The sequence below is a fragment of the Gopherus evgoodei genome, chromosome 19 (genome assembly GCF_007399415.2).
Source record: "Gopherus evgoodei ecotype Sinaloan lineage chromosome 19, rGopEvg1_v1.p, whole genome shotgun sequence".
In the NCBI taxonomy this organism is placed as follows: domain Eukaryota; kingdom Metazoa; phylum Chordata; order Testudines; family Testudinidae; genus Gopherus; species Gopherus evgoodei.
The window spans coordinates 14,869,978-14,896,200 of NC_044340.1; the positions used below are offsets into that span (position 1 = coordinate 14,869,978).

Sequence of the window (26,223 nt, forward strand, 5' to 3'; positions counted from 1 at the left end):
CTGTGTTATTTTTGTTTTATTAAACTGGGCCTAATCTAATATTGTTTACAGTGCAAGCTCAAACCTATGCTGTTAATAGTTATGCCTTAATATGTAGCTAGCTTATGGGGCTGTGGGAATCAAAACTTTAAATACACAAAAGTTATACCTTAAAATGTGTTACCCCTAACTTTTCATTAACACACATTTTTGTATGGAATTTCCTTAGTGTTGGTTTGTTTTTGAACAGGGAAAAAAAATAAGGAAAAGAAGTAGTCCCCTCAAAGCAATGACTTACACACATCAAACAAACATTTGTAGCACAGGCCAATACAAATGGGGGAAGAGGGGGAAGGAAGGAAAGGAAAAAAACACAAAAAGGAAGAGGAAAAATAAACAAAAAAGAGCAAATGAAAAATGAACAGTTTGAATGACTGCGTTGACTGCAGAAGCTGCTCAGGCAGATGTGTTCTGATAAATTGTAATTGTGCACAATCACTAAATTAAAGGGTCTTGTGTTTATTTCAATATTCCATATCCCCAGACACACAGAGGCTTGTGAATGCCTTTATCTGGAGATGTGTATTGGAGAGCACAGATTTGGCAAAGGATGAACTGTGCATAGCCAGGATATTTTATATCTTGGCCAATATTGCTTGGAGTTAGCCAAGCTGCTTTCTCCACCAACATCCACAGACATGCTAAGCTAGTGGTTTATAAAATGAGGCCAGTTGAGTTGACTGAGCAGCAGGAGACTCAGATGTGTAGAAAACCGTCTGCTGAAGTATTACATTTTGATTTATACCATTTTCTCCTCATGGAACCCTGGCAACCCATTCCTTCCTGGCTTTCCCCTCTCCCCATTCGTTCAAAATCCAGCCACCCATAGCCAAGCTTATCTTCATTTCTTGCCCTGCTGCCTGAGTCTCTTTCCACAATGCAGCACTGACATCCCGCCTCCACTCCCTGTCCTCTCTCAAATTCAGGCTTTCCATCTTCAAAGCTCTCCAAAACTCCAGCCCTGCCCACACCTTTGCTTTTCTCTCCTCTGCCCTCTTCCTGGGCAGTGTCCCTGACTCTCTCCTCATGAATTCCTTTGGTCTCTTTCGCCCACTACAGACCTCTTCCATGCTACGCTGCACACTTGAAAGGACTCCTCTGAGTCCAATCCTGCTCCCACTGAAGTCAGTTGCAAAACTCCACCATTGTTCTCAATGGGGCCAGGCTTGGTGCTTTAACATTTCCCGAGAGATTCCTCATTCCAGGGACCATTCTGACTGGGATGACCCTCTTCCGTTTGTTCTGTATAATGCCTCCTTGGCCCTAGGGCTGCCAGTCAGGGTAGGGACCATCTAAAGTGTCACCCGCTGTGCAGCACTGATGTTCCCAGATCAATCATCCAGGCCATGGGCAGAACGGCGCTGGCTTGGCATCTGTGTAATGAGCTGTGAGAACCAGGTTTAGCCACCTCCACTGCCGCAGGAGCCTCGCGCCATGTCCCGCATGAGAAGGAGATGATCTTGGCATCAGCAAGAACCTGTGACTGCAGATGGCCTAGTCCCGGTTCGACAGTGTTCCGTGATTGGCTCAGGCTAGTTTTGACATCGCTGGGAGGAATCCTGTCCCAACGCCAGAAGGAATGGGGACATGGGAACAGCAGCCAAAGGGACTGTTTTAAATACATACAAGCAAGATAATTAAAGCAAGATCAGCTCTACCGTACAATGTCATTTCTCTTTGCATTTCAGGGGCGAGGAGTGCAGACTAATGATCAGGGTGAAATCTGATTAGAGGAGGGGGCTTGGAGCCAGTGCTCCTGGGATCTACTTCCAAACTGGCCACTAAATTCGCTTGGCTAAATCACCGTGCAACAAATGTTCCATGGAAGCTTGTTGCTTTCATTGGTTTGGGTGCCCAACAGGAGCCAATCCCTGGGCCTGATTTCCAAAGGTGCCAGACATGTGCAGCTCCCACTGATTTCACAGGGAGTTCCGGCTGCCTGGCACCTCTGAAATATCAGGTCCGTCATCGGGCACCCCAAATTAGAGGCCTTGTATGAAAACTGGCGCCTGCCCCCTTTGTGCCTCGACTTGCCTTCTGAAAAATGGGTGTAGCGCCCCTCCTTTCCAGGGTGCTGAGAGGCCTTTAATTAATTAAACACTTGCCGATGTGTCGAGATCTTCAGATAAAAGTCCCCAGAGAAATGCAAAGCTGTGTTATTACTGGTGACGACTGTGTTAGAAACCAGCAGAGCTATTTCTGTGCATTTTGGTTCATCCAACTCAGGGCTTTAGAAAGAGCCCGGCAATCTAAATAGCCCCTAGACAAGTGTCCTCTGTGCCTCTGAGCTTAGCTTTTACTGTGCAAACAACTGGTATGTCCCTGCAAACAGCTTTCTAAAGCCAGGCCAGCCCACTACAAGCTTGGAAAATATTTACTCAAGGATTACAGGAGTCCACTTGGAGAAAGGAATTTGCATGCACTCTGCAAATCCACCTGCTGGTGAATGGACAGTGATTGGACTCTTGCTTATGTGTTTCTGTGTGTAGCGGTAGCTCCTGAAAAGCTGGGTCCTGCTCAGAGTATCTGGGACAGGAGTGGCCGTATAGAAAATACCCAGAAATGGAGCCTTCCTTGGGGTAGCCTGAGACTGGAGACTAGGTGCCACTGAATGGGTTTAGATAGAATAAGAAGAGACTGGAAGCTTTCTGAAGGGTTCAAGGGTTTCGGATACTGGGTCTTTGGGTAACTGGTTTAGATCCAGCTCAAGTCAAAAAGGACCATAAGTTGTTACCAGCGGTTTTGGTGGGTCTCATTCCAGCCACAAGTGGACAATGTGTCCACGTCCCTCAAACTACTTCCACAGGGAATGTCCTTCTTGGCTGTCTCAGCAGAGGCACCAAGAAGAAAGAGCAGCCACCTAGACCAATGTCCTGTCTCATTGTTGGTGGTGATGGGGTCCCCCTAGGACAGGGCTGCATCAAATTAGCAGGCAGCAGTTATGGGGCCAGCAAATGGGGTTGTGGTTGCACTGCCATGGCCTATGCTGCAGCTGCCAACTGAGGCAAAGTCTGTACTACAGGTGACACAGCGACACAGCTATGGTGCCATTAGAATGGCTACCCTGGTCAGACCCATGGGCCATCTAGGCCAGTATCCTGTCTCTGAACGTGGCCAGTGCCAGGTGCCCCAGAGGGAATGAACAGTGCAGAGCAAGCCTGATGTTCACCAGCTCTACAGTTCTGCCTCTTACACGCCAATGATGTTATACATTAGATTCAGGTTGCAAAAGAGCATTTGGCATTTGCTTTGGCGCCTCTGGTTCTGGCCAAGGGACCAAATCAGAGACTAAGAGTAACTACCGTCAGCTTCAGCAGACAGCTTGCACCCTGAAGGCACAGACTTGGTGACTATGCTGGGAACAAGTACAGTGAGAAAAGGCTATTCTCTTGGGAATTCTGGCCAGGCTAAAAACCCTGCACCCATGGCATGAATGGCCCAATTTTGAAGACTTGTTTGTGGCATGGGGAGTTTCAACAACTTAAATTTTAGGGGCTGATACAGCTCATTGGAAGTTCACCATAAAGGATACCTTCTGCACAAGAGGATCAGCACTTTATTCCATCCTGGAGGTTGAGCCTGGGCCAGAATCACTCCTAGGCAAGGATGAGCCATGTGATGACACCTGGTGGCTCGTTCTCCTGCTCTTCCTCCCCAGGCAAAACACCCACAGACGCGTATGGGAGTGGTGGCAAGAAAGAATATGGAAGGAGTGAGCAGTAGGCACCTCATAGACAGCCAGAAGGAGAAGTGAAACCCCCTTGAGGGAGTAAATGGGTTGGGAAAGAAGCATTTCCTCTACCAACATGAAAGACCAACAGTGGTTTGGGAAAGAGGTCCCTCTACATGTGACTTACACCAAACCCTGTCATGTATAGAAATGCAAGAAGACAGTACCTAAAGCCAGATCTTTCTCTGGATCCTTTCCCCAATGGGTTGCATTTTGTAGGAGAACCAGCAAACAGATACAGGTCAGTGCTAGAAGCACAAGTGCAGGGAAAGTTGGGGAAACTTCAAAGGGGAAGGGACAGCCCAGCGTTCAGCTCATATCCTTTCTGTTGATACAGATGTGGAGAGTACAGCTGGTTTCGAGCCAATGAAGTTGTTTTCCAAAGTGGTCTCAAGGGAAGCAATGCAAAACTGAGTCCAGGGGTGACACTTCAGGGCAAGGAGGGAGAAGAGAAAGAGTAATCTGAACCGACACCTGGAGGGAAGAGGGAAGCTGGATGTGAACTGACACCAGATAGGAGGGCAAATCGGGGAGGGGATGGAAATCTCGAGGGCATAGTGAAACCTGAGCTCAGCTGATACCCGCAGGGGAAAGCAAAGGAGGAACTGAAATGGCATGTGGGGAATACATGGTATTGGGTGGTGGAGGGGGAGAGAGATAAAGTGAAATGAAACAGGATGAGAACTGCTTCCTAAGGGAGGGAAGCGCAGGTCTAGCAAAATTATTATTATTAATAAAAAAATGTTTAGCACCTTGCTCCTTCAAAGAGATTTATGGGAGGAAGGAGATTAATCTGGTTAGATAACAGGGCTCTGGGTCACAAGATTTAAGTTCATTTCCCAGCTTTGCCACAGACTCTCTGTATAACCTTGGGCCTGATATTCATGCCACTAGTTTCAACAGCCCCTCTGGAAAAAAAAAAATCAGTCTCTGTGCCTCAGTTGCCTCATCTGTGAAATGGGGGTAAGACTCCCTTCTATCTCTCAGGACTGTCCTGGGGCTACACTACCCAGCAAAGTGCTGTCAGGTCTTCGGATGGAAGGTACTATGCAAGGGCAAAGTGTTATTAGTGATTTTTTTTTTTAAAAAGGCCACCAGGAATTTTAGGTCTCAGGTGGAATTAGTCCAGCCTGCCATGTCAATAACAATGTTATTCGCAGTGTTCCTCAGGATATTAGACAGACAAGGTGGGTGAGGTCAGATCTTTTATTGGACCAACTTTTATTAATGAAGTTTTTTGTCTTTTACCAACAGAAGCTGGCCCAATAAAAGACATGATCTCACCCACCTTGAGTATCTAATGTCAATAACAAGGAACATCACATGTTGCAGAACATCAGCTCCGAAATCCTTCCCGTTAGAAAAATCAGTGTCAGACCCACCCGTTTCCCTCAATGGCACCTGATGGGAGACTCACTAAAATCTCTAAAATCTAAGTTCCCCTGACAGGACTGGTGTGTGAAATCTCCATTCCAGCAACTCTCCCCCACCAAATATGAAGCACCTCTCCCAGATCAAGCTGCCATCTGAAAGACTGGAACTTTGATACTGGTGAAATTCACCTCTGTGCAGAGAGTTTGCCCTGGTTTGAGGGGTTAAGTGGGATTTAAGTAGCACACAGGCCCTCTGCACAAGGGTCAATTTCACACTAGAGGATCCTTTGCTTTAGAAGCTATGGGAGGGCTTTTCAAAAGCACTCTGTGCCAGCCTCTCTCTGCTCCAGCAGATGTCATGGGATGTTTTACCATTATCTTCCATTGGGAACTGTGTTAGGCCAATCCTGAGTGTTTTGGAAAATGCAACCCATCATCATAATGGCCTCAGTCAGCCTAGCCTAGTGGACAAGAGGACGGGACTGGGATTTAGGAGACTTGAGATATATTCTCAGCCCTACCACTGGCCTGCTTGGTGACTTTGGGCAAGTCTCTTCCCTTCCTGTGCCTCAGTTTCCCCATCTGTAAAATGGGGTGACACTGACCTCCTTTTGTAAAATGCTTTGATATCTACTAATGAAAAGTGCTAGGTGTAAGCTAATTATTATTGTTAGATCTTATTGCCCTTTGGTCACATCTCTTTAGCTGTCAGTGGCTGCTACCCTCCCAATGCTACTGCTCCAAGCTATCCCCTCTCTCCGGGCTCATCCTTCCTCAAATCAGGAGTGTATCATCAATGCTACAGGGGAGAACATAAACCAATAGCACAGCTCTCAGTTATTCCCAGCCCTGGATTTTCAGTGCATTCTGGTGCCCGCCGCATGTCTGTCATCTACACTGCAATCTCCTTGGGCAGCGATAGTCTTTATATTTGTACAGAGTCAAACGCATCATTAGTGCTAAACATGTGACATCTTATCTGCAGGAATTGCCTACTCAGATGAGAGGAAACCAACATCACACTCCCTGATACTTCTATACTGTCTCCACACTGCTGTATCAATAGACGTTCCAATCCTAGCTCCATTCAGTCTCCTGCCACCCCATCAATAGACCCTAAACTTGCCTTGAAAGATCCCTTGGCTCCCTCTGCTGGGAGAAGGGGGAAACTCAGTCTCCTCTCTGTTCAAGGACCTGTGTGTCACCCCCCTGCCAAGCAGATATTGGGGGCATGCAGGTCAGCTTCCCAGTGAACGAGAAATCAGTGACATGGAGTCTGGTACATTCCTGGTGTAACATAATATCTACCATGTGTATTACATATTTATATAGCCTAACACTATATACTACATTTACACGATACATACCAGTCCTTGAACAGAGGTGGGTCAAAGTGGCATGCAGGCAATCCCCAGTCTCAGCCCACACCCCCTTGCCACACCCCATAAAGCAATTTTTTCCCAAGAATTGACTCTAGGTCAGAAAGATTAAGTCAAAGAGAAAATTCTCTTGCTGTTTGCAACAGCTCCCCCGCAAAGTCTCTATCACAAAATTAACAATACAGCATTTATTTAAAGACTGAATATTGCCCACACTAAGAGCTTGCGAGACTATGCGTAACAGCACTATCTGGGGACTCCCGCCACAACATACGCATGGAAAAACTCCCCCAAGGGTTCATGGGCTTTGGCTCAGACCCTTTGCAGGCATATCTGTTTGGCTTTGTGCCAAGCAAATTGAGTCCAAACTCCGTTAATTTGAGAAAGAAGCCATGTTTGCTGAATCACCCAGTTCCCTCACTGACAGTTTGGGAGACATCCCACACCCCGGGGGAGAAAGTTTATTGTTGCGTGTTTCCCTGAATGTAAACAGGAAGCAACCAGCATTAGACTCTTCAACTAAAATGCCAAGCCAGACAGGCAAAGCAGAGGCTGCCTGTCTCTCTTTCTCTCCTCACACCATATATAAACACACATGAAAAACTACGTTGAAAGGATGTGATTCAGGCTGGGAAGTCAAGGGCTCAAAAGTTAGGAGAGGCCAGAATTAAGGCTGCCCAAGAGAGGAGATCAGAAGTTTTAGATGATGTGAGATTTGTCATCTCCAGAGAAAGACTGGAGCACAACAGCTGTTAAAGTCAGCCCCAAGATGTGTTTAGATCCAGATTTCTTCAGCTCCAATTTGAAATCCTGAACAATGGACTAAGAGCTTAAATAAAAACAAAATCAAAACCAACCATCCCCCTCCCCCCAGAAAACCACCATCTGATTTTTCATGGATACTGGCAACAGAGACATCATTTTAGAGGCTGATCAAATGCCCATTGAAGTCAATGGAAAGACTCCCCCTGACTTCAGCAGCCATTGAGCCACAGAATATCAGGGTTGGAAGGGACCTCAGGAGGTCATCTAGTCCAACCCCCTGCTCAAAGCAGGACCAATTCCCAGACAGATTTTTACCCCAATTCCCTAAATGGCCCCCTCAAGGACTGAACTCACAACTCTGGCTTTAGCAGGCCAATGTTCAAACCACTGAGCTATCCCTCCCCCACACCTAACATCTAGGTGGGACTGGACAAACATGTCACATAACCTTGGCCCTCCATTTCCAAACTGGAGTAAATTATGGACGGAGCCTGAACAGAGAGACTCACAGAAGTTACAGATGAAGCAACAGTTGCCCTTGCTCTCATTGGGTTCGCCTGCACCAGACAGATATTTCAACTGTATATAACAACCAGGGCCGGTGCAAGGAAGTTTCGCGCCCTAGGCGAAACTTCCATCTTGCACCCCCCCAGCCCTGCAGCAGCTCCTCGCCCTGAAGTGTGCCCCCCGCCTCCGCGGCAACTCCCCACCCCCTGGCCCGACGAGCCCTGCAGTACCTCCCCACCCCAGCTCACCTCTGCTCCGCGTCCTCCCCGAGCACGCTGTCCTGCTCTAATTCTCCTCCCAGGCTTGTGGCGCCAAACAGCTGATTGGCGCCGCAAGCCTGGGAGGTGGGAGAAGTGAAGTAGCAACTGCGCAGTGGAACCCCTGGGCTGCCGGTGGCACGCTGACCCAGGCATGGGTGGCAAGTTTGTAGAAATTTTGGTGGTGCCCAGAACCTGCCCCCCCAAACTCCACCCCCACTTGCCTAAGGCTCTGGGAGGGGTTTGGGGGGAGAGCTCTGGGGTGCAGGTCCTGAACTGGGGATTAGGGTGCAGGAGGGGTACAGGGTGCAGGCTTTGGGATGGAGTTTGGGTGCTGGGTGCAGGCTCTGGGCTGGGGCAGGAGGTGGGTGTGCAGGAGGGGGTGAGGGGTGCAGGCTTTGGGATGGAGTTTGGGTGCAGGCTGGGGGTGGGGGTGTAGGAAAGGGGGAGGGGTGCAGGTTCTGGGAGGGAGTTTGGGGATAGGTGGGAGCGCAGGGGGATGAGGGTTGGGGATGAGGATGAGGGGTTCATGATGCGGGGGGAGCTGAGGAAGAGGATTAGGGTGCAGGAGGATGAGGATTGGAGCTGAGGATGAGGGGTTCATGCTGCAGGGGAGCTCAGGGCTGGGGAAAAGCATTAGGGTGCAGGAGGATGAGGGTTGGGGCTGAGGATGAGGGGTTCATGATGCGGGGGGGCTCAGGACTGAGGCAGAGGATTAGGGTGTGGGGGGCTGAAGGGTTTGGGGTGTTGGAGAGACTCAGGGCGAGGGCGGAAGCATAGGGTAAGGGCAGCCTGCCCTGCCATGGGGGGCACTAGGACTCTGGGACAGCAGACAGCTGTTCTGCCGGGAGCAGCTCTACTCCAGCAACAGAAGCAGGCAGGGGAGAGGTGCTGCATTGCTTTCTGTGAGGCACGGATGCGGCGGGGCGTGTTGGGGGGGAGACCTGTGGGGGTCGGGGCCGGGACCCGATCCAGGCAGGGTGCTCGAGCACCGCAAACATATAGAACCTGCCCCCTATAAGCCCTGGGCTGCTGGCTGCCGTGGCGGCGCCCTGACCCAGGGGACACCCTGAGCTGCCGGCTGCGGATGCTGCCGGCAGCTCCGAGTCCCTCTCGATCCCAGCAACAGCGGCCGCTCAACCACTTAAAAAAAATTTGGGGGCACTGCTTTTTGGCGCCCCCAAATCTTGGCGCCCTAGGCAACTGCCTAGTCTGCCTAAATGGTTGCACTGGCCCTGATAACAACTTGGCTATCACAAATCAGCATGTAAAATGCTGTTGGCTGGGCTGTCACTGGGATTGAATTCAGGTTCTAAAAGCACAAGCCTCTAGTGAGATAAAGGACTTAAAAATTCTGCACATATATAGATAGCTGATTGTTACCACATTGGACTCTACCATCTTAGCAGATGTGACTAATGTCAACACCTATCGTAGGTGCTGGAATTAGGGGTACTACCACACCCCCTGGCTTGAAGTGGTTTCCATCATATCCAGGGTTTACAGTTTGGTTCAACAGCTCTCAGCACCCCTACTATCCAAATTGTTCCAGCACTCCTGTTTGCAACTGACTTCTGTTGGGGAAGGACCAAACCTATGTCAGACACTTTGCTGTTGTGGGCTTGTTTCCTACCATATATTATTTTGGCAAGTGTTTGTGCTTCTCTGAGAGATGAAGAAGACAACCAACTATTCCACAATAAAACGGGACAGAGATTAATGGAAGCATTGATCATGCATAGCTGTCTGACATTCTGATAAATGTCCATCATATTGGAAGGAGTATATATGGAATGTGATGACTTGATGTTTAATTCCCCCCGTCGCAAATCATTACAAAGAAATCCTGTCTAGATGGCTTGGCCAGCACTGGGAAGTCTATGGGGAAATAGCCCATTGCTGTGTCTGCACTTCTGATGTAAACCATTCAACGCAGTAGGGCCCAATCCTGTGAGGTCCAGAGCAGGCTCTGGGTCTGATCCAAAGTCTGATGAAATCAATGACAGTCTTTCCATTGACTTCAAGTGGCTTTAGATCTGGCACAATGTACTTTCGCTGCTTATTTCTATCTCGATGGAATTTTCCCTTACGACTATTTCTGAGCCACTCAGGTGATCCCTTTGGCTCACGGAATTTCCCTGCTGTCAGTTCTGGAGTCACAAGGCTTTTTGTGGAATGGAAGACAACTGAGCATGTTAAGACACCTTTGGTGGGGAGGGATTGATCCACCCAAGCCCAGATGAGCCAAAGCAAACAAACAGATAAATGGCCCTCTCACACCTTCTCAGATGGAAACCACCAGGGCAAACCCTGAGGGGCAGAGAGTGAAGTGGGAAAGAGGAAGGACCAGAACAGCCTGTCCATCACCAAGGTGATGAATTTTTACATATGCAACATCTGCTCAGATCCCTAATGACAGCCCTGAGATAGCCACAGCCTCTTATGGCTTTCCCCTCCCCAACCCTATGGCTAGAGGCAAGAGCTAACCCACAAATCTGCCACCTCCCACATCTGTCTCTAGGCTTCCTCCTCCTTTGGGCTCTGAGGATCTGATCCAGAGTCCACAGAAGTCAGTGGAGTAGTCTTTCCCATTGACTTCGATGAGCTTTGGAGAAGGCCCTATAGCATTTTAGGAGCTGGGATCTACGGTGTAAGAACTGCTGACTCTACCTGCCTCACCTGAGGGTTTTGACCTGGGACTCAAAATTCCAGGGGATTTCTCAACACCGTCTTCAAAAATCTCCAGACAACCAGAGATGCCATGGCAGCAGATTCTAGGGCTGTCGATTAATCACAGTTAACTCACGTGATTAACTCAAAAAAAGTAATCGTGATTAATCACACTGTTAAACAATAGAATGCCAATTGAAATTTATTTAATATTTTTGATGTTTTTCTACATTTTCAAATATATTGATTTCTATTACAACACAGAATTCAAAGTGTACAGTGCTCACTTTATATTATTTTTTATTGTAAGTATTTGCACTGTAAAAATGATAAACAGAATAGTATTTTTCAATTCACCTCATACAAGTACTGTAATGCAATCTCTTTATCATGAAAGCGTAGGTTACAAATGTAGATGTTTTTGTTACATGACTGCACTCAAAAACAAAACCATGTAAAATTTTAGAGTCTAAAGTCCACTCAGTCCTACTTCTTGTTCAGTCAATTGCTAAGACAAACAACTTTGTTTACATTTATGGGAGATACTGCTGTCCGCTTCTTGTTTACAATGTCACCTGAAAGTGAGAACAGGCATTTGCATGGCACTTTTGTAGCCGGCAGTGCAAGGTATTTATGTGCCACACATGCTAAACATTCATATGCCCCTTCATGCTTCAGCCACCATTCCAGAGGACATGCTTCCATGCTGATGATATTCATTAAAAAAGTAGTGTATTAATCATGGATGGTGGGTGAAGCTTCCCCTGGGGGAGGCAAGCACCTTGTCCTGCCTCTTCTGTCCATGGCCCCGCCCATGCTCCATCCCTTCTCCGCCCCAGGCCCTGCCCCTTCCCCCTCCCACTGCTGACTTGCTGCTCACCTCTTCACCCCCCAGTAAAGTCCCCTCTCCACTGACCTCCTCCCCCACCTGCCTGCTGCTCACCCACCTGCTGATCTCCCTCCCCTCCGTGAGACCCTGTCCCCTTTTCACCTTAAAGCACTAACAACATTCCCTAAGGGAACTGAACAGGCAACAGCTACAGATCGATTGCCAGATGGATTCTCCTCTGCATGGCAGGGAGTTTGATTGGTGCATCCTGTATAGAGAGAGACATGGCTTTTCACACTACCTGCGCCAAACTGAAGCCTAATCTCTCCTTTTGAAAAAGTCTTTGTCACTGACAGCCTGCATTAGGGCAGTAGTTTAATCACCTGCCAGACTCCTTTATTTAAACTGGGTTTGAATAAAACGCCTAGCTCAAGAATTTGGGAACGGTTTTTAACCCCAAAGAGCACATTTTCCGATAATATAAAAGCCAGCTGAATGTGGCCGAAGGGAAAGGCTTCCCGGCTGTTGGCAAATGCCTGTTAAATGGCTTCATTACCACTTTAATGGCCCTTTAATAGTTTTAGTGATCTGCTACAAGGTCTCTGGAAGGCTTTTTCACCCGTGTAAAAGTTATTCAGGGATCCCATCCCTACGCCTCCTCACTCTCCTGCCTGCCACTTGCATCCTCTCTCTCTCTCTCACCCCCACCCCCCACACCATGCCCCACGGGGAGTGGGAGTGAGGAGGAGAGACGCAGCCTGCAGCTGCGAGGACCTCCAAAAGGGGAGTGGGGTAGGGTGGAGGAGGAGGAAGGAAGAAGATTGATCAGGTAGCAGCAGCACTCCCTGGGAGCCTCAGGGAAGGGAAGAGGTGGGAGGGGGGTCACCACAGCCCTGGTGTCAGGCAGCAAGGACGGCTGCACTAGGAGAGGCATCATCTCCTCTTGCCTATTTTATCGGCCACACATGGTGTTAATTAAATTAGTGACTGAACTGCTTGGGGGAGAATTCTATGTCCCCTGCTCTGTTTTACCTGCATTCTGCCACATATTTCATGTTATAGCAGTCTCGGATGATGACCCAGCACGTATTGTTTGTTTTAAGAGCACTTGCACTGCAGATTTGACAAAATGGAAAGAAAGGACCAATGTGAGATTTCTCAGGATAGCTATGGCACTCGACCCAAGGTTTAAGAATTTGAAGTGCCTTCCAAAATCTGAGAGGGACGAGGTGTGGCGCGTGCTTGCAGAAGTCTTAAAAAAGTAACACTCTGATGTGGAAACTATAGAATCCGAACCACCAAAAAAGAAAATCAACCTTCTGCTGATGGCATCTGACTCCGATGATGAAAATGAACGTGTCAGTCCGCTCTGCTTTGGATCGTTATCCAGCAGAAGCCGTCATCAGCTTGGACGCATGTCCTCTGGAATGGTGGTTGGAGCATAAAGGGATATATGAGTCTTCAGTGCATCTGACATGAAAATATCTTGTGATGCCAGCTACAACAGCGCCATGTGAAGAACACCTGTTCTCACTTTCAGGTGATATTTGAAACAAGAAGTGGGCAGAATTATCTCCTGCAAATTGTACCCAAACTTATTTGTCTAAATGATTGGCTGAAGTAGGACTAAGTGGACTTGTAGGCTCTAAAGTTTGACACTTTTAGTTTTGAATGCAGTTTTTTGTGTGCACATAATTCTACATTTGTAAGTTCAATTTTCATGAACTACCGTGCTTGTATTAGGTGAATTGAAAAATACTATTTCTTTTGTTTTTTTACAGTGCAAATATTAGTAATAAAAATAAATATAAAGTGAGCACTGTACACTTTGTATTCTGTGTTGTAACTGAAATCTATATATTTGAAAAGGTAAAAAACACCCAAAAATATTTAAATAAATGGTATTTTATTACTAACCGTGTGATTAATCATGATTAATTTTTTTTAATAGCTCGACAGCCCTTGCAGATACCATAACCAGAAACCTAATATTGATTACTACACAGTGGCAGGGAAGAGTCCAGGGGAGTCTGCAAAGGAGACAGTTCGTGAGACCCACTCATGTCCAGAATAATTCACTTATATCTGGAAATAGATCTTTTAAAATGTAAGGGCAGTCCATGTTTGTCTGATGTTCCTGTCCCATTATCTTGTAAAGGGAAATCTGCAGGAGAATCAGTGGCTTTTCAGCTCCCCATCCCAGGAAAATAATAATGCTGACCCAGGCACTGCCAGAACTCAAACCACCCTCACCATGCCTGTCCCTCACACTCAGGTGCATCAGCCCCATGCACCCAGACACGTATACTCTGGGCGGAGGGTGACAATGTCACACACAATAGAATGTCTATGGCACCCTGGAGCTGAGGCTGGATTCTCCCCCAATGGAACAAAAATCCCTTTCATAATGTGATTTAAAAAAAAAAAAAGTTCATGTGGATTTAAACAAAATCTTAAATCAACAAATGGACTATAGACTAGAATGGCCAACACAGAGAAGCAGCATCGGTCATCCTGACCCACGAGGGACAGTTCCTGGGGACTCAACAAGATCAGCAAATGCAATGACCTGCCTTGCAAAAGGAGAGGAATGTTTGGTAGATCTTACCTGTCTGTGAAAGTCCAGCCCATTTCGTTCATTCCCTACAACAAGAAGAACAAAAATGAATCTTGGTGTTGCTATAGCGCCTAGATCCCCCACCGGGCCTCATTGTGCTCTGCCCTGTACAAACATACATGAAGATCCGCTCCTTTCCCCGACAAGCACACAGTTCAGTGCAGGACAAGATGCACCAAGTGAGTGTGACAAACAAAGGCAGGGAGATGGGGCAGCAGAATGGAGGCAATGAAAATAAGATCAGGCGGTTACAAAGGTGGCTGGTTTGCAACTCAATGGTTTCTGAAGGTACCAAATCTTTATTAAAAAAAATAGAACCAGCTCTCCCTGGGTGATGCCCCTACTGTGCTGTCACGGGGAAGCTCAACAGAGCAAGCAGCATCCTCAGAGGTTACCAAGGGATAGTGTTCCCTAATCCCTGGCTATCCGACAACTAGGAAGCAATCGCAGAGAAGCTGTGGGAGAGGCTGGCAAACAGGTGATGAAGCTGTTGACCTGTGATTCTTGAGGGAATTTGTGGCCCTGAGTACAGGAGATCTAAGGGAATGGGAGGTGTTGTGGGGTTGTGCAAAAAAGGGTGACTCCTTCATTCAAAGGCAGCTATGCAAAAGCAAGGGGAATCAGACAGGATCCAACCCGGAGATACAGCACAAGGCCTTCTCTAATTTCCCTTGGATGATCAGCATCTTACCCCCTCCCCCTCCATCTTTGAGTTCATTGGAATTTGGACTCCAAACCTGGATGTGAATTTTCAGCCAATCTCTACAACAGCTTGAGTCAAACCTCCCAGAGTAGAATCCCAAACTTTAGAGAGAGTTCAGATCCTGGATCCAAATTTTCCAATGAAGGCTCATGTCTAATCCATAGGTGCCACCATGCTCAGCTTCCCACCTTCCTCCTTCTGCTCTTCTCCTCCAAACACAGCAGCTGTGTCTGCCTGGCCACTACCCATCCCTTTCTGTTCTGCTCCTTCAAGGTCTTTACAGGCTCTTAGACTTAGTTATCTCTTTATAAAAGACACTAGCTGGGAGATGTGTGGTTAGGTTTTACAAAACATCTGGGCTGGGATTTTTAAAAGGAGCCTAAGGGGATTAGGCACCCAAAGAGAATGCCAATGGGCATTAGGTGCCTAACTGCTTTTGGCTCCTTTGAAAATAAGTTTGAGGTTAGGCAAAAAAAAAAAAAATCTTTCCTCCATTTATTTAAACCAATGATTTCCCAAGAACCAATCATATAACTCCATGTTTCTATCTAGTTTTGATCTATACAGGCTTGCACAATTGTAGTATCCTCTTTAATCTCACGAGAGGGACACACTGCACAAACAATAAAGATCCTTGTTTGAAATCTAGTCTTGCCCAGCATCAGGCAACCAGAAAGAAAAGCACACGAACAAATCAGATCCTCAACTGCTGTCAAACACCCACCACTCCATCAGCTTCAGTGGTGCTCCCCTGGTTTAGATCAGCTCAGAGCCTGGGTCTTGGTTAGGGTGACCAGACAGCAAGTGTGAAAAATCAGGACAGGGGTGGGAGTAGGGGGGTAATAGGAGCCTATATAAGAAAAAGCCCCAAATATCAGGATATCTGATTGCCCTACTCTTGGTCCTTTGCCAGATTCTGAAGGAACCTAAACCTCCCAAGCCTGGAGTTCTGCTCTAAAGCTGGGAACCTCCGTTTCCAAGCAAGGTCTGAACTGGCAGAGTGAGACCGGCCCTATTTAATAACGAGGGTGTCTGTCAAGCTGGGAAAGCGCCCGGTACTGAAACAAGGGGCTATCATGCTTTGAGAACATCTCCTCCCAACCTCAGAGTATTTCCCCCAACTCCCACTTTGAGGGTGCTCAGGTTGGAAGGAATAATCATGGTTGGCTATCAGTAACACTTCAGGCAAACAGTCAACTCCTCTCCCTGGTTCACCTGGCAGCCAACAGGTATGTGGCTGCTTTGCATAGCGCTGGCACCAGCTCTGGTGCGAGTTTGCCTGGGGAGGTTTCTCTAGGGATGGGAGGGGAGAGCCGCAGCAGGGTTCCGGACGGATTTTTTACTAGGAGTGTTTTGTTTACAACCGAAAAGGCAAACAAACAGCGTGGTCAGTTCACAACCAATGCGACCCCTGTTTGAATCCCCGCTGTCACCAGCACAAGCCCCGTTTGGATCCCTGGTGTCACCATCACAACCAGTGCAAAAATATGTAGGAAAGACACAGGAGATTATGCTGGCGGGGGAGTGGCACTGTATGTGAAAGAAAGCACAGAGTCAAATATAGTAAAAATCTTAAATGAATCAAACAGTACCACAGAATCTCTAGGGACAGAAATTTCATGCTTGAATAATAAGAGTGTTGCAGTAGGAATATACCGTGGTGACAGTGACTGTGAAATACTGAAGGAAATGAGAGAGGCTACGAAAACAGAAAACCCAATTATAAGGGAGGATTTCAACTCTGTTGTCTATGAGCATGGCACCTCAGGATGTGATAAAGAGATAATATTTCCAGACATCAATAATGGCTGCTTCTTGGAACAGCTTTCCCTGGAACCTGTAAGAGGAGAGGTAATTCTTGATTTAGTCCTAAGTGACGCACAGTATCTGATCCAAGAGGTGAATATAGCTGAACTGCTTGGTAATAACCACCATGATGTAACTAAATTTAACATCTTTGTAGGGGGGGAAATACAGAAGAAACCAACCACAGTAGCATTTGACTTATTTTTAATTTACATGTTATTAGCCTCCTCACTTTTGTGTAGTTAAAAAAAAGGGAACAGTAGCAAGAGTGAAATGCCTGAAAGCCGTATGGAAACTTAAAAAAAATACGATAATACAGACTATACGTACCCCCCAAATAGTAATTTTCTTAAAAAAAACTAAGAGGACAAAAAAATGCCACCACGGCTAAACAACAGAGTAAAGGAAGTAGAGACAAAAGGGCATCCCTCAAAACAGCAATTTTGTTAAGTACATCAGAAGCAGGAAGCCTGCCAAACAGTCGGTGAGGCCACTGGACAACTGAGGTACTGAAGGAGCAGTCAAGGAAGACAAGGTCATTGTGGAGAAGCTAAATGAATTCTTTGCATAGGTCTTTATGGCTGAGGATGTGAGGGAGATTCCCACACCTGAGACATTAGTTTTTGGTAACAAATCTGAGGAACTGTCCCAGACTGAGGTGTTAGTAGAGGAAGTTTTGGAACAAATTGATACATTAAACAGAAATAAGTCATCAGGACCAGATGGTATTCACCCAAGAGTTCTGAAGGAACTCAAATATGAAATTGCAGAATTACCAACTGTGGTATGTAACCTATTGCTTTAATTAACCTTTGTACCAGATAATTTGTGGATAGCTAATGCGACATCAATTTTTTAAAAAAGGGTTCCAGAGGCAATCCTGAAAATTACAGGATGGTAAGGGTAACTCCAGTACCAGGCAAATTAGTTAAAACTACATTAAAGAACAGAATGACCAGAACACATAGATACGCTGGGGAAGAATCAGCATGGCTTTTGTAAAGGGAAACCACACCTCATCAATCTACTAAAATTCTTTGGGGGTGTCAATAAGCATAGGACAAGGGTGAGCCATTGGATATAGTGGCACTGGCCACTATCAGAATACAGGATACTGGACTTCTCTTGGAGTGGCTGGGTTGCATCCCTTTGCATTTTAGCATCTCATGTGAGGCAGTGGGCTTGCTGGGGGAAATTCTGTTGCTATTTCCCTGTTAAAGCATAAGACTGATTACTGCTAACTCCTTGGGTTAGTTTGTCTTCTCTCCCTTTTCCCTTCACGATGAACAAGCTGGGTCAGGTCTACGATATGGCTAATGGGCAGAGATGTTTCATTTGCAGAATTTCTCTGTCTCTTAAACTTCCCGTTTGTGACAAATAGAGAAGTACAGGAGGCAGCCAGCTCCTGCGGCAATGGAGAGAAAAGAAATCAAGAGTCAAGAAAACACAAGCTATAATTACCTCATGACACAACAATTGGTCTTACAACATCTTCTGAGACCATGCGCTAGCCACCTACAGGGGGCATCAGTTTGCCAAGAAAGCAACCTGTTGGCAACATACTGATTACACGACCAGGGTTGTAGACAGAACCCCTGCCCCAAAACCTAAATTAATTCACCTTACATTTTGAGTGAGCTGTACAGAATGGAAGGAGATTTGGTCACTAGGAAATTTTGGATTTGGACTGCACACTAATGGCAAGTTAAATCTTTATAAGGAGGGTCTGGGGAATTCACATGGGGAACAGATTTTCAATGTGCTGCTTTGGAGAATTATATTCTGTGCAGTTGAACAATGAAAGAGGAACAATGTCAAAGAAGGAACAATGCCAGATACACATTAAGTGCAATTATTTATACAGTAAAATGTCATTATAGGATCACACAGGGGGCAGTAGGAAGAAAATTATTGCAATGGGATGATTTATATATTGAAAACAAATTGTTAGGAAATTGGCTTGCTCACATTAATTGACTATTGACATGATTGGTGCTCCCATCAGCTCCATCATGTTGACTATCATATGATATTCAATGCTCACTCAGCAGTGGGGAAGGAAAAGCCCGCAGCAACAATCATTAGAGCTATAAATGGCATTTGAGTCAGATGTTATAAAGGAGCAAAACCTCTTAGCTGCACTGAAATGGACTCTTATATTAAGCATCAAGTTAAAAGTAATTGAACAAATAAAATGTTCCTACTTATGGTTACAAATGAATTTGATCGTCAAAATGAAAAGAATGGTAAAAGTCCAATAAGCTTCTGGGTATTTACATTGGTTTGTTTTTGCATCTCACTCAGCTTGGACAATTCATAGAGCTTAAGGCCAGAAGTGACCATAATCTAATCTGAATAGGCAGCAGATTTTACTCGGTGATTCCTGCATCCAGACCATCAACTTGTGGCTGAGCTAATACCATCACCTAGCTGTCACACAGCATGTTCATCTGTAGATCTCAAAGCACTATACCGTGGAGGACGTCAGCATCATTATCCCTATTTTACAGATAGGATACTGAGGCACCAGGCGGTAACAGGATTTGCCCAGCCAGCAATCCAGTGGCAGGGCTGGGACAGACCCAGATCTGCTGCATTGCAGCCCATTACACTATACATTAAGCCAAATTGCCTCCCCTAGAGCATAGCTCTAAATCAGCAAAGTACTGAGACAACAGTCTCCCAGGTCACTCCCTGCTGCTAGTCATTTTCACTTTCCTGTTCTCATGCATTCGAACAAAGAGGCTATGTTTGAGTGGCATATACACAAGGGAATGGCTAATTTAAACAAACAAAAATGCAGGAGAATATTTCTATACATATTCCATTATTTTAAAAGTTCATTAATTTATAATCTACATATAGGGCCAAATATGAGCCAAGCATCCCTTGAATATACACGGTAAGCTCACTGGGGAAGACATGACCCGTTACTACACCTTTGTACAGTGCCTGGCACAATGGAGCCCAGATCTTGATGTCCCTGGATGACAGCAGTGTCCAAATAAGTAACAGTACTAATAAATGGTTGGAAATGGATGTCAGACAGTACAGCTGCATCAGTGATAATGTCAATCAGGAATGTTACATTATTTTATTGTTATTTATTAGGTGTATTGTGGCAATGCCTAGGGCCCTGGTCCTGGATCAGGAGCCCCTTGTACTAGGTGCTGTACAATCACAGAGCAAAACAATTTACTATTCTGTTGCTAAACATAAAGGAACAGATCCTCAATTGTAAATCACCTTACCTCCAGTTACTTCAATTAATAGCCCAGATTTTCTCCTTCTGTGCTGGCTGCTGTGCACCACCCAGGTATTGCTAAGTGGCAGAACCTGGCCCTAAATGGCCAACAGGGAGCATCCTCAGTGTAGGGGAGAAATCAGCTGGCATCAAGTGGTATCATTAGCTGCTACACCAACTGTCCACACACATCAGGGTGGCATGCTGAATGGCGTTTGCCTGTGCTTTACAATTTACAGCTGGCATATGATCCCCTAGAGATCATACCCCGTTGGTATAAGTTAGAGCAGCGTTTAAGCTGCTCTAATTTAAGATGAGGGGCGGGGCTGGAGCAAACGTTCCAGAAAGAGCAGGGAGGCATAAGTTGCTGCCTGACAGCCCCCTTTCAACTCCTGCCTGTGCCAAGCATATCTCTCTGTGCAAAAGACAACCTGGGCCACTGTTTCCAGAGGCAGCAAGATTAGTGGCTGGTGCACAGAGTAGCTAGCTCTCAAAAAGGGCACCAGAGTCAGGAAAGAAATACCTCCTCTCTCCTGCTGTCGGGAACGTGGCTGCCTTGCTGATGAATAATCTTATTGACTGGAGTGTTGGCAGACTGGCACCTGCCACTCCCCATTTATGGTCTGTCTCTTGGAGTGCCTTTAAAGCGTCTTCCTTTACATGTCCAGTCAACCCAGCGCTCAGGAGCAAGGCCGCAGGGTGGCAAACTGAAGGAGAGACAGATGCTTCCCTCCCACATTATCCAGGCTGAAGGAGTTCCCCAGGGTAGAAAGGCAGGGCAGAGGGGTGAGCAGATAGTGGGTATGGATAGGCTATGGGAGAAGAAAAGAGAGAAGACGGTGAGTGAAGTAACAGAAGAGGCAGCATACATCTGAGCAAGGGGAGTGAGACATCAGAGAGAGGTAGGTACATTCGATACTGCAGCCACTACTACCGGGGGGGGGGGGCATGCTGCGCTTACATCACCGCATCCCTGGTTGGAATCTCCCCCTCTTCAAGGTTAGATTTAAGAAACATTTCTGGGGGCATACATAGGATTCTTGAGGAAGCTGGGCAGGGCTTCGGGTGTCAATTAACAAACGACCTAAAGGACAAACCTGGGGTCTGGCTGGTCTACATGGAAGAGGTGCTACAGGTGTGAATTCCAATAGATTGATGTAACTGGTGCAACACCCCCCTGGGCTTTTCCCAGGTCTGAGAGTGGCCTGTTTTGGTGGAGCTGAACCCATTTAGGCTAAAAACTGGTTTAAGTTAAACCTGTGCACCTCTCCTGTGTAGAAAAACGCCTTGGAGAACACCTGTCTCCACGTCCCTCTCCTGCCAGATAGACCCACAATCTCCACACGACAGGAGGAGGCAGGGAGATGCGGGGGGCGGGTGACACAGGCAGGTTCCAGGAGGAAACCCACCAGAGCAGGACTTGTCCCCATGGGCAGTGTTTCGGTTTGCAGGGGTGGGGACAGGGGTCTGGAGGAAGAGGCAAGCAGGCCCTGCCCTTCCAAAACGCACCGAGTACAGGGTGCGCTCATCCCCCTCCGATAATGTCCTGATTGGAATAAAAGCAGCCTTTGTCCCCCCTCCTTTTGTCCTCTCCCCTCCTGAGGATGTAAAACCCCCTAATCACCTTCATTTGAATTTCAAATAACTCCCCTCCTAGGCCTCTTCCCCACACCCCAACTGCCTCTGAGCTAGGCATATGGAAATTTCTCCTGCCTCAGACCCAGCTGCGCTATGGAAATCAGCAGCCGTATGCAAATCCCGAGCAGGCCCCTGTGCCGTAGCAACCAGCTGTTTCACTGCTGGCTGTGGCTGCTTTTATTATCTGGGCCCCGCCCTGGGGCTGATCCCTCTGCGGTGCAGGGTGGGAGAGGCAGAGGAACTCATTGGGGTACTGAGGGGAGTTGCACGGGATGGTGGGATGTGCGCCCCTTTGCACTACCCGGTGGACTGAGAACCCACCAACTCACTTCACAGAAGTAGCTGTACTGCCACCTGGGAGTAACAGTATGAGAGGACTGTTCCCTGGGCTTGCATCTGAACCGCTGACCTAGAGGTGAAAGACTCCCTACCCCATTGAGTCTTGAGCCAATTAGCTTTACATTATTATGAACAGCAGCACCTTAGGCCCCCAACAGCAATCAGGGCCCCTTTATTCTAGGTGCTGCACAGACCTCATGGGGGTGCCTGCACTGGGTCTGTATAGATGTACCTTCCCTACCTTTGATTGAGCCAGCTGGGTAAAAATAACAGTGTAGCCATGGCTGTATGGCTGGTTGCCTGAGTACGTACCCAGGGTCAGGGGGCAGGATTGTACGCGGGGAGGCTAGCAGGGGATACACTGCTATTTTTAGTGCACCAGCTTGATCAAAGTTAGCACACATACATCTTCCAGAGCAGGAAATTCCACCTCCAGCTCAAGCATAGGTGTAGCCATAGGGAGACTCAGAGAGTTTACAATCTAACTAGACAAAAGGAGGAAGAATGGTTTATTGCCCCAGTTTACAGATGGGAAAACAGAGGCACTGAGATTACATGCCTTGCCCAAGAGAGTCTGTGGCAGAGCTGGGTACTAAACCAAGCTGCCCTGCGCTCTTTGCAAGATCATCCATCCCCTAAGCACCCAGCAGAGTTAATAGAGATTAATGCATTTAGGACTTCCAGAAGCAATTGACTTTGGACCGTAGAGAAGGGGAGAGCTTTTGGCTTGTGAAGTTTTTGCCTGGTGTGGTGGGTTTGGTAGTAGAGATTGTTTCCCATCTCAGGAACTGCCTCCAGTCTCTTGAGTCTCCTGCCAGTAAAGTTTGGGCAATAGCCACTCTTTTGGCCAACAGCCTGGAGACCACCTGAGCTGAAGCTCCCTAGCTGACACTGTGACAATTCACATCTTCTGCAGATGGGCACAGAGGAGGACCTGTAACCCACACTGAGCAGTGGGAGGATGTTGGTATGAGGCCAGGATAGGATTCAAGAGGGAGAACAGTGGTTCCCAAATCAAGGGAAACAGGCTCTCCTGGAGTTGATGATCAGAGATGTCGGGCACCTGCAATTCATTTGCCTTGGATGCAAGCTGAGGTGCTCAATTGGCCAGATCTTTGCTTGGGCTCTTGGAAGAGCTTCATGGGGAAAACAGACACACAGGTTAAATAACTCAGCGTGCGGTCTAAGTCAAGCCATCAGCAGAGTGAGCCAGAGAAGCCAGGACCCCTCACTCCCAGTCCAGTGTTCTAACCGTGCCACTGTGCTCCCAAAGGTGGGGTCTCTGCATTTCACAAATCTGGACAATGTTTTTTTTCCTGGAACCCAGCTTCAGCACAGCAGCACAAAGCCATCCTGTGAGCCAGGGACTGTCCAGGAGGGCCCTACGGGGTGCACCCGAAGCACTAGCAGCACAGGCAAAGCTGGGCTGCAGAGGGCTCTGCTGCTTTGTCTTCCTTGTCCTCCGATGCCCACCTGTTGTGCTTGCCCTGGTCTCCTGTGAGGCTGTGCAGCTCCCCACTTGCCAGGTGGGGCAGGGTGGGGATGGAAGATGTTCCCAGTGCCTGCAGCCATTCAGTTGCTGACAGTTGTGTTTGAAGTGCTTCCCTGTTGCACGTTTGTTTAAACTTTAGCTTTCCCCACCCCACAATCCCGACTGAACTCCAGTGAAATCAAAGTAGCAGCTCTGTTTGGTGCGACCCGCAGTTCTGATCAGAGCAGATAGTGCACAGCAAAGGCCTGAACAAAGGGAGGAGAGGCTCACCTAGTTGTTTCATTCCACTGTATAGTGGTGGTTTAGACAACCACAGGACAGGGCAGGCCTCTGCTTGCTGGCTTGGAGAGCAGGGGCGATGCTGATTAGTGCCAAGCCCCCTCCGCTGCCTTTGAAATCAACCCAATATTTGCTGGCATGGCCTGTGTCAATTTCCCCTGTACGAACTGGGCTCAAGACGCACCAAGGGACAGGCAGGAAAAGGAGACAAGAGAGAGAAAGACGCACACAGAAGCTCCACTCCCTCATGCTGTCTTCTTTCTCCCAGAGCAAACACACGCTGTCTCAGCCCAGACAAACAGATCGAGCACACCAGAGGCATCTGTCCCCTACGCTAACCCCCATCTTTTCGTTTGCAGCTATCTATCCCCCCCGCTCATTTCAGGATTATGATGATCTCACTTGTTATTTCCACAGCCCCACAACGGAGAGCAGTACCTCACAGAAAAAGACAAGGGAAGTCCCCTGCCCCGCCTGGCGATGCTGCGCACGCTGACTCCATTAGAGGCCCCAAAGGAGGGGCTCCGTCGCAGCAGCTGCTGCACAGACACACAGTAAGAGGCAGTCCCAGCCCCGATGAGTTACCATGTAGCACAGCCCTTATCAGCATAGGGCACTCCATTGGAGTCAGAGGGATTCCTCCTGGTAGCAAGCGTTGCAGGATTGTCCAGTGGTTAGGGCACTAGCCCAGGTCTTGGAAGCCCCAGGCTTAATTCTTGGCTCCATCACAGACTTCTTGAGTGAGCTCAGGTAAGTCACCGAGGGTACATCTATACTGCAGCTGGAGCTGTAATTTACAGCTCAAGGAGACATCAATGTATGACCTTTAGTTGAGGTAGTGCACTGAGGGTAGGTCTACACTGCAATAAAATCCCTCACTGCTGTCAGGTGCTGAGCACACTCACCTCCTGTTAGCACTAAGGGGAGTTAAAGTTGCACCCGAGTGGCTGGGGGGTAATACTGAGCGGGTTGAAACTCATCACTATTTTCCTGTTTAAAATACAGCTAGTTACTAAGCTAAATCAAAATGAACGTACTTTATCTAGTGAGCTCAATTCTGATCTCAGCTATACAAGTTTCATATCAATTCAACTCCACTAATTTCAGCAGAAATTACTCTACAATTAACCAAGTGCAACAAAGCAAAATCAGGACCAATCACTGTGTAAAGAACTGATACTAGAAAGAGAGCTTGACTCATGTAATGAGCTAAAATTCCCCGGGCTTAAAACAATTAAAAAGAGATTGCTGCTATCTTCCAGGAAATATAGGGCCAGAATTTCACAAGAGTTCAACACCTATGTAGACACCATAACAACGGGCCAGACTGGCTGCACATTGTGTGCAGGGCTGTTTTTAATAACTGGCCCACATTGTGAGCACGGAACATTTAAAAATCTGGGGTGAAATCCTGGCATCGCTGAAATGAGACTTTTGACATTGACTTCGGTGGAGTGAGGATTCTAACCCTGCCCTTCCATGTAGAAATTTGCACTAACTAAAGGAGGCGTTCCTGGCTAACCCCATAGAACTTTTCCACTTCTGAATATAGGGCTAGTTCACGTCATACTATAATGCAATTATTTTGTTGTTCGCATTTAAAACTCTGTTTTGTTGTACTGCAGACAGAGATTCTTCACTGACTTCTGCACAAGAGCCCTGCACATTGGATAGGTGATGTCATACCGAGATCTTTGGACTATCTGGCTGTGTCACAATGGGTGTGGCTGGGTTCTCAGCGCATTTTGAAATTTTGGTGCACATTTTGAAATACGAAAGTGACACATCTGGGTATATTGTACACTCTCCTCCAGTGGGACTGGAGGATTCAGTGCAAATCTGTGCTAAATTTGCATTAAAAAAAAATCAAGCTAAAGGCCCCGTTCATCAACAATCCATATTCAGGGAGCACTGGAGTAAAATGACTGGCAGAGTAATCCCTGTTGTAACTTTACTGATTCCAGTGGCATATACACCAAGGAGGAATGTGACCCTGGGAGTTTTGTCTGCGTAAAGACTTATGAATAGGCCCAGAAATACAATAAAGAGCTATATGTGCAAAGTTGGGTACTTCAAGACTATATTACAATTATTAACCCATTCGACTGCCCATTGGATCTATTTCAGTGCTTAATCATGATGAACATTACTCAGCTTTGAACTGGTTAACAGCTATTAAGAAAAGATCTTTCATTTCCAGCTGGATGTGAGCTCAAATTTACCCCAGTGTGAATTCTTGACCAACACACAAGCTGGTTTGAGGAGTCAGACGCAAAGCACAGAATGCAGCGTCCATCAATGCATGCCTCCCAGTTCAAGCACCATATGTCCTGGGATAGTCTCTTACCTGGTTCCACTTGGTCGGGTTCGTTCTGGGCTTCTGTGGAGTCTGCCACATCGCCACTCATCTTGAGTGCTGAAAAGAAGGCACAACTGATTTTAATAACAGACCCAGGCACATGTGGCTTCCACTGAACAACACAAATCAATGTGTAATTACAATAAGCCATCAGACTTTCAAATTCTTGCTTCCTCAACATAGAATATTCATCAGCT

General features: G+C 47.1%; 1 protein-coding gene across 1 annotated transcript in view; it reads right to left on the bottom strand.

Moving 5' to 3' along the window:
* POU2F3 (POU class 2 homeobox 3) overlaps positions 1 to 26,223 on the bottom strand; it is a 58,587-nt gene that overhangs the window by 24,934 nt on the left and 7,430 nt on the right. Inside the window, exons 3-4 of the mRNA XM_030538262.1 lie at positions 26,015 to 26,083; positions 14,158 to 14,192 (exon numbers count right to left, since the gene is read on the bottom strand). Of these exons, the coding sequence (XP_030394122.1) occupies positions 14,158 to 14,192; positions 26,015 to 26,083 (104 nt within the window). The remainder of the gene's footprint in view (positions 1 to 14,157; positions 14,193 to 26,014; positions 26,084 to 26,223) is intronic.